The 9,267-nt window shown below is 44.4% G+C and overlaps 1 protein-coding gene across 1 annotated transcript; it reads right to left on the reverse strand.

Moving 5' to 3' along the window:
• Positions 1-4,761: 4,761 nt before the first annotated feature.
• LOC139403927 (hatching enzyme 1.2-like) lies at positions 4,762-6,821 on the reverse strand. The gene is made up of 3 exons (XM_071147133.1): positions 6,290-6,821; positions 6,159-6,161; positions 4,762-5,796 (listed from the first exon to the last, which is right to left on the reverse strand). The coding sequence occupies exons 1-3, from the start codon at positions 6,511-6,513 to the stop codon at positions 5,220-5,222; spliced, it is 804 nt and encodes a 267-aa protein (XP_071003234.1). The 5' UTR covers positions 6,514-6,821; the 3' UTR covers positions 4,762-5,219.
• Positions 6,822-9,267: the final 2,446 nt, after the last annotated feature.

Below are 9,267 nucleotides of genomic sequence, written 5' to 3' on the forward strand. Positions count from 1 at the left end.
CATTTCTCAGCCTTGACGTATAGGTCATGCTCCAGCAGTCTACCAAGCACCTTGCGCACCGGAGACACATGCGCGGTGTGAGTGGCCGAGTAGATCAGAATGTCATCGATATAAACAACCACTCCCTGCCCGCACAGGTCCCTGAGAATCTCCTACCACCACACCTACAGTTTCAACTTGGTTTTAATCCATACAGGTCCATTTACACCTGGCCATGCCTACTCAACAAATAGGTCACCGTCCAAAGTGGAATTAATAACTTCACCATGATCAAAGGGAGATTCAATGTCTGCTTTTTTGTATTGTTTACCCATCTACCAATAGATCAAATCAAATGTTATTGGTCACAAACACGCGTTTAGCAGATGTCATTGTGGGTTTAGCGAAATGCTTGTTCTTCTACCTCTGACGAGTGCATTAATATCTAACAAGATATCTAACAATTACACAACATATTCACCAATACACACGTCTAGTAAAGGAATGGAATCAAGAATATAAAAATATATGGACGAGCAATGTCAGATTGGTATAGAATAAGATACAGCAGGATAGTGTAGGATACAGTATATACATAGGAGATGGGTAATGCAAGATATTTTGACGTTATTAACGTGACTCGTGATCCATTTATTAAAGTGGCCAGTGATTTCAAGTCTATGTATATAGGGCAGCAGCCTCTAATGTGCTAGTGATGGCTATTTAACAGTCTGATGGCCTTGAGATAGAAGCTGTTTTTCAGTCTCTCGGTCCCAGCTTTGATGTACCTGTACTGACCTCACCTTCTGGATGATAGAGGGGTGAACAGGCAGTGACTCGGGTGGTTGTTGTCCTGGAGGGCAGGTAATTTCCCCCCGTGATGCTTAAGGCAGACCGCGTCACCCTCTGGAGAGCCCTGCGGGTGGTGGTGGTGCAGTTGCTGTACCAGGCGGGGATACGCGGGAAGTTTGTGAGGGTTTTAGGTGACAAGTCAAATTTCTTTAGCCTCCTGAGGTTGAAGAGGTGATGTTACGCCTTCCTTACCACGCTATCTGTGTGAGTGACCCATCTCAGTTAGTCAGTGATGTGTATGCCGAGGAACTTGAAGCTTTCCACCTTGTCCACTGCGGTCCCGTCGATGTGAATAGGGTGCTGCTCTCTCTGCTCTTTCCTGAAGTCCACGATCATTTCCTTTGTTTTGTTGACTTTGAATAAGAGGTTATTTTCCTGGCACCACACTCCCAGAGCCCTCTCCTCCTCCCTGCAGGCTGTCTCATCATTGTTGGTAATCAAGCCTACTACTGTTGTGTCATCTGCGAACTTGATGATTGAGTTGGAGGTCATGGGTGAGCATGGAGTACAGGAGGGGACTGAGCACGCACCCTTGTGGGGCCCCAGTGTTGATGATCAGCGAAGTGAAGGTGTTGTTTCCTACCTTCATCACCTGGGGGATACCCGTCAGGAATTCCAGGACCCAATTGCACAGGACTGGGGTTCAGTCCCAGGGCCTCAAGCTTAATGATCAACTTGGAGGGTACTATGGTGTTGAATGCTGAGCTATATTCAATGACCAGCATTCTTACATATGTATTCCTCTTGTCTATATGGGTTAGGGCAGTGTGATGGTGGTTGCATCGTCTGTGGATCTATTGGGGCGGTAAGCAAATTGAAGTGGGTCTAGGGTGACAGGCAGGGTAGAGGTGATTTGATCCTTGACTAGTCTCCCAAAGCACTTCGTGATGACAGAAGTGAGTGTTGTGATAGTCATTTAGTTCTGTTACCTTTGCTTTCTTGGGTACAGGAACAATGGTGGCCATCTTGAAGCATGTGGGGACAGCAGACTGGGATAGGGAGAGATTGAATATGTCCGTAAACACACCAGCCAGCTGGTCTGCACATGCTCTGATGACGCGGCTAGGGATGCCGTCGGCAGCCTTGCGAGGGTTAACAGGTGCATCAAGCACATTGATGGCTACAGCAACTGTTTATATGCAGTTATCTTGGCCAAAGGCTTCACAACCAAGTTTTAGTTCCTCATTTTGTCCTGGCCATTTGTTTGTATTTTCTAAATGAAGTTGTTTCAAAAAACTACATTTTGTTCTGCATTGGTGAAAATCTAATAACAACGTGTGGAGACCAAAAGTTGTTTTCAATTTCAACTTATTTGAGAAGAAATAGGGAATTATTTAATAAAAGTGCAACTGTAGGTCTTAACAAATCCAGTTTCTTCTATTCCACAAGGTGATAAACTGATGTGTTTTGAATGACGCAATGAATGAGTCTTTTCCAGTAAGTAATCACAGGCCCACTATTAGGATAGCTGTGAAGCTTTTGCATTGGCAGGACAGAACGGAAGCATCTCCTAAACTCAAGGGTAGGGGGGTGTGTCTCTTTGCTAACAAAAGCTGGTGCGCAATCTCTAATATTAAGGAAGTCTGGGCGTTCTGCTCACCCGAGTTAGAATACCTCATGATAAGCTGTAGACCATACTATGGTGAGAGTTTTCATCTATATTTTTCATGGCTGTCTGTTTACCACCAAGAGCAGATGCTGGTACTCAACGAGATATATAGGGCCATAAGCCAAGAAGAAAATGCTCATCCAGAGGCAGCACTCCTAGTGGCCGGTGATTTTTTAATGCAGGAAAACCGAAATCCTTTAAACCTGATTTCTACCAGCATGTCCTAATTTCTACCAGCATGTCCTAATTTCTACCAGCATGTCACCTGTGCAACGAGGGGGGGGGACTCTAGATCACCTCTACTCAACACACAGAGATGTATACAAAACTCTCTCTCGCCCTCCGTTTGGTAAATCTGACCATAACTCTATCCTCTTGATTCCTGCTTACAAGCAAGAACTCCAACAGGAAGTACCAGTGACACGCTCAATTCAGAAGTGGTCCGATGAAGCGGTTGCTAAGCGACAGGACTGTTTCTCTAGCACAGACTGGAATATGTTGCGGGATTCATCCGATGTTTTTGTGGAGTTCACCACATCAGTCACCGGCTTCATTAATGAGTGCACCGACAACGTCATCTCCAGTGACCCGTGCGTACATTTCCAAACCAGAAGCATTGATTACAGACAACATCCGCACTGAGCTAAAAGCTGCCGCTTTCTAGGACCGGGACACTAGTTTTTATTGACAAGCTGAATGTCCCGAGCTGTCTGTTTTTAAAATACTAGCACACATCTCGGACAACAATGCGTACCCCACAAGACATGCCCCAGAGGTCTCTTCACAGTCCCCAAGTCCAGAAAAGATTATGGGAGGTGCACAGTACTACATAGAGCCATGACTACATGGAACTCTATTCCACATCAGGTAACTAATGCAAGCAGTAGAATCAGATTTAAAAAGCAGGTAAAAATACACCTTATGGAACAACAGGGACTGTGAAGAGACACACAGCAAGGTACAGAGACATGCATTCACATACATTGTGATATTGTTGTATGGTGGTTTTGAACATTTTGCTTTGTGTAGAGATGTTATATGATGTATTGTTTTATCTTTAGTTCATTCAGTACAAACATAGTTCACTGTTTTAATCTGTTGTTTTATATGTGACACTTCAGTCGGTTGTAGTAATGCTGTAAAGGTGGTGCTAACCGCCATATAAAGTCCAAAGGAGAAGAAGTCTGAAGGAAGGAGGAGAGATGACGAGAAACTCATTTCCTTTACCGTTTTTTCTGTGAATTTATTGTCGGAGTAGAGGACCTTGTACTTTATCCCATGAGCTAGCAACAGCAATCTAGCTAACTAAATTGCCATAAATGTTCAATGCTTTTTGACCTGTCCCCAAATTAATATAATTGTTCCTCCTGATTGCGTCTGGTGTGGGTGAACAAAATCAACTTGCGAGCGAATACAGGGCTTCCAAACTATTAAGGATTACAAAGGGGAACCCAGCCACGAGCTGCCCAGTGACACAAGCCTACCAGATGTGCTAAATGCAACAACACTGAACCATGCGTGAGAACACCAGCTGTTCTGGATGACTTTGTGTTCATGCTTTCCGTAGCCGATGTGATCTTTTTAAACAGTTGAAAGTTCACAAGCCCGTAGGGTCAGACGGATTACCAGGACATGTTCTCCGAGCATGCGCTGACAATTGTATTCACTGACATTTTCAACCTCTCCCTGACCCAGTCTGTAAGACCTACATTTTTCAAGCAGACCACCATAGTCCCTGTGCACAAGAACAACATGGTAACCTATTTTAATTATTATCGCCCCGTAGCACTCACATCTGTAGCTATGAAGTTATTTGAAAGTCTGGGCATGACACCCATTAACACAATCATCCCAGAAACCCTAGACCCAGTCCAATTTGCTTTCTGCCCCAACAGATCCACAGATGATGCAATCTCTATTGCACTCCACACTGCCCTTTCCCACCTGGACAGAAGGAACACCTACGTAAGAATGTTGTTCATTGACTACAGCTCAGCGTTCAACACCATAGTGCCCTCCAAGATCCAAGATAAATAGAGAGAGATGGTAGTCAGCATGTCTGCAGAAGGTTTTGGTTTGTTAGTCTTCAATGCACAGCATTTTAAAAAGTTTTGAGGAGGAACCTGTATTTTTTGGGGGACGTGTGACTCCACATTGAAGTGATGATTTTGTCAGACCAAACCAGTTACATCTACAGTATAAATCTTAACAAAAAAAATACAGTGTGGTTGATTTTTATTTCTGCTTTGTTGTCAGATTCCCAGTGCAGATATTTATGTTGTCCTCTGTCAGCCTCCTTCATTCTCTTCCAAAAATAATTATTATCTTTCATGTCATTGTAGTTGTGAATATTCCTAGTGTCTTATTGTGTTTAGGTGAGATAAATGATGTCATTGTAGTTGTGACAGAAGTGATGTAACTCTAGTGCTGATTGGAGGAAGAATGTCTTGGATCAGGACAGACATGGAGGACTTGTGCCCAGTCTGTTAACTATCACTCACTCACTCACTCACTCACTCACTCACTCACTCATTCACACACACATTGCACACACTATAAAACACTGGAATTACACAATAGCATCTGCTTTCAATCTTGTTTATTTTAGATAATTAATTAAGTCATATGATTAAACTGCACAACTACAGCAATTATCATTTTTTTTAAGTTACAACTCAACAATGATTTTAAATCAATAAGATTACATTATATATGTCAGACTTGACTTCCTTCATCTGGTCTTTTCCAGACTTTTCTCCTGTGACTTGATGTCTTCCTCTCAGCAGCCGTAGAGTCTGTTGATCCTCAGGATGTCCGTGGTGGACAACCCCTGTCTCTGGCCGATGGGCACGTTGGGGTTGGGGATGGGGGTGATGGTGTCCATCCCGTTGACAGAGAAGGCTGTTTTTCCATAGTGCATGACAGAGCTGTAGTCATAGGGAGTGTTCAGGTTGTTGGTGTTTGATCTATCAAAGTTGTAGGCATTGTTAGAGTCGATGTTACTCCAGTTGATCGTGACGTACTGGTCACGGTCGCTCCTGGTTTGTTCGTGCTGGAAGCCCAGAGCGTGGAGAGTCTCGTGCTGAATGATGCCGAAGTAAACACACCCGTTCATTTGGAGAGAGACTGTCTGTTGGCCTCCCACTCTCCCAAGAGAGGACCAGCACCCGTCTCTGGGCTCGTAGCTGATGAAGTCAACCTGATTCTGCCGAGGCACGAAGCGAATGCAGGTCTTGGAAGGGAAGGCCCGGAGGGCGTTTTCAATGCCCTGCTTGTCAGAGGAACTGAAGCTACTGCTCACTGTGTAGGGCACTTCAACCAGTCCGTTGGAGCCTTTTTTCCAGAAGCACCCTGCACTGTAAAATGACACTCAGCTGGTTAGTCAATTATATTTGAAAATACAATTATTTTGACCTAAAAAAATATATTTGTTATCTTTACTTCAATATAATTAGTCCTTTACTCTACTTCACTCGTTTAACCAACCTGAAATTTAAACATGTAAATATATCAACATAAGATACACGTAAAAACAACTCCAAGGGAAATGTTCCCTCAACTTACAAACTTTAAGTTCTAGCAACAACTTTGACACCTGGCTCTGTTTTTTAGAGGATTGTGGGTAATTCCACATTCTTTTGACTTTATAATGCTACTTTCTACACAATGTTTGTATGCAGGTTTGAACGAAGCAAAGTATATTTTGTGATAATGTAACTTTCTGAAACACTAAACGTGATGTATATTCAACATAAAAATACCTCGTGTTGGAAATACTCAATAAGCTGATGCAGATAGTTTTAAAAGTAGAATTCACACAATATTGTTTTCAGTGTGTGTTGGTTGTACCTATAGCAAATCATGGCGTTTCTGGTTGTTGGTGCCACCATGTCCCCCTCCAACAGGAACTGACTGGAGCCGTTATTAGTGGTCAGAATTCTCTCAGTGATGTCTACAGCCTCAGGGTTGTCTGTTAGGATCTCTGGTCCACTTCCATCCTCCATGAGAGGGTTGGCCTGAGAGAGGCCCAGCAGCAGCAGCAGCAGCAAGGTGAGAGAGGGGCTTTGCTCCATCTTCAGTTGTGTGGAGAGGAGAGACTCTGGATGGCTCCTTGGATCTGACAGTGGAGATACTCTAGATGGCTTCTTGGTTCCTGGAGATGCTTTGGAGAGTCTTGATGTGTGATTCTGTCTGGTCAGTCCTGGGCTTTTTATACAGTCCTCCTCAGGTTGTGTCTGCTGGAGGATTCTGGGTTGGGGTCCATGTTGTTAGTCCTAAATAAACCTCTGAAGGGAGGGCTCCTACCACCACACCTACAGTTTCAACATGGTTTTAATCCACACGGGTCCATTTACACCTGGCCATGCCTACTCAACAAATAGGTCACACACTAATGTAATGACAGTTGACTCTACTACAATGATGTGCTGAGGAACGTGTCAGATTGAGCAGGCCGCTGGTTAAATATTGTCACATTTGTTTGTTATAGATTGTGGTAGTTGTGCTACTCAACTAACACGTCACACACTAATGTAATGACAGTTGACTCTACTACAATGATGTGCTGAGGAACGTTTAAAATTATATTGTTTATTTGTCACCTACACAGGATACAGCAGGTGGAAAACAGCAGGTGGAAAACAGCAGGTGGTGTAGTTAGGGTGTAATGGCAGGTCTATACAGGTTAGGGTGTAATGGCAGGTCTGTAGTTAGGGTGTAATGGCAGGTCTGTAGTTAGGGTGTAATGGCAGGTCTGTAGTTAGGGTGTAATGGCAGGTCTATACAGGTTAGGGTGTAATGACAGGTCTGTAGTTAGGGTGTAATGGCAGGTCTGTAGTTAGGGTGTAATGGCAGGTCTGTAGTTAGGGTGTAATGGCAGGTCTGTAGTTAGGGTGTAATGGCAGGTCTGTAGTTAGGGTGAAATGGCAGGTCTGTAGTTAGGGTGTAATGACAGGTCTGTAGTTAGGGTGTAATGGCAGGGCTGTAGTTAGGGTGTAATGACAGGTCTGTAGTTAGGGTGTAATGACAGGTCTGTAGTTAGGGTGTAATGGCAGGTCTGTAGTTAGGGTGTAATGGCAGGGCTGTAGTTAGGGTGTAATGACAGGTCTGTAGTTAGGGTGTAATGACAGGTCTGAATTTAGGGTGTAATGGCAGATCTATACAGGTTAGGGTGTAATGGCAGGTCTGTAGTTAGGGTGTAATGGCAGGTCTGTAGTTAGGGTGTAATGGCAGATCTATACAGGTTAGGGTGTAATGGCAGGTCTGTAGTTAGGGTGTAATGGCAGGTCTGTAGTTAGGGTGTAATGGCAGGTCTGTAGTTAGGGTGTAATGGCAAGTCTATACAGGTTAGGGTGTAATGGCAGGTCTGTAGTTAGGGTGTAATGGCAGGTCTGTAGTTAGGGTGTAATGGCAGGTCTGTAGTGAGGGTGTAATGGCAGGTCTATACAGGTTAGGGTGTAATGTCAGGTCTGTAGTTAGGTTGTAATGGCAGGTCTGTAGTTAGGGTGTAATGGCAGGTCTATACAGGTTAGGGTGTAATGGCAGGTCTGTAGTTAGGGTGTAATGACAGGTCTGTAGTTAGGGTGTAATGGCAGGTCTGTAGTTAGGGTGTAATGGCGGGTCTGTTGTTAGGGTGTAATGGCAGGTCTGTAGTTAGGGTGTAATGGCAGGTCTGTAGTTAGGGTGTAATGGCAGGTCTGTAGTTAGGGTGTAATGGCAGGTCTGTAGTTAGGGTGTAATGGCAGGGCTGTAGTTAGGGTGTAATGACAGGTCTGTAGTTAGGGTGTAATGACAGGTCTGTAGTTAGGGTGTAATGGCGGGTCTGTAGTTAGGGTGTAATGTCAGGTCTGTAGTTAGGGTGTAATGGCAGGTCTGTAGTTAGGGTGTAATGGCAGGTCTGTAGTGAGGGTGTAATGGCAGGTCTATACAGGTTAGGGTGTAATGTCAGGTCTGTAGTTAGGTTGTAATGGCAGGTCTGTAGTTAGGGTGTAATGGCAGGTCTATACAGGTTAGGGTGTAATGGCAGGTCTGTAGTTAGGGTGTAATGACAGGTCTGTAGTTAGGGTGTAATGGCAGGTCTGTAGTTAGGGTGTAATGGCGGGTCTGTTGTTAGGGTGTAATGGCAGGTCTGTAGTTAGGGTGTAATGGCAGGTCTGTAGTTAGGGTGTAATGGCAGGTCTGTAGTTAGGGTGTAATGGCAGGTCTGTAGTTAGGGTGTAATGACAGGTCTGTAGTTAGGGTGTAATGACAGGTCTGTAGTTAGGGTGTAATGGCAGGTCTGTTGTTAGGGTGTAATGGCAGGTCTGTAGTTAGGGTGTAATGTCAGGTCTGTAGTTAGGGTGTAATGGCAGGTCTGTAGTTAGGGTGTAATGGCAGGTCTGTAAATCCTCAGTGATGTGGACACAGAGGAACAGGAAGCTTTTGGCCCCGTCCACTGGGGCCCGTGGATGTGGACCTGCCCCTGTTTCCTGTAGCTCCACCATCAGCTCCTTGTTGACGTTGAGGGAGAGGTTGTTGTCCCGGCGCCACACTGCCAGGGTTTCTGACCTGCTTCCTATTGGCCGTCTCGTCACCGTCGGTGATCAGGCCTTACCATCGTATCATCAGCGAACTTGATGGTGTGGAGTCATGCAGTCGTGGGTGAACAGGAAGTACAGGACTAAGCATACAGACCACTGCTCATATATCGTCAGGTTGCCATTTGCTGATTGGTTAAGACTTTAAGACTCATGAGTAAAACATGTTGTTCAGACAAACTCAACATTTTAATATTTGTCTGTAAATATTAGTCAAAGGTATTGAAATAAAAATGTTTGTTGAAGATTGTG

The sequence above is a fragment of the Oncorhynchus clarkii genome, unplaced genomic scaffold, assembly GCF_045791955.1.
Source record: "Oncorhynchus clarkii lewisi isolate Uvic-CL-2024 unplaced genomic scaffold, UVic_Ocla_1.0 unplaced_contig_4810_pilon_pilon, whole genome shotgun sequence".
NCBI lineage: Eukaryota > Metazoa > Chordata > Actinopteri > Salmoniformes > Salmonidae > Oncorhynchus > Oncorhynchus clarkii.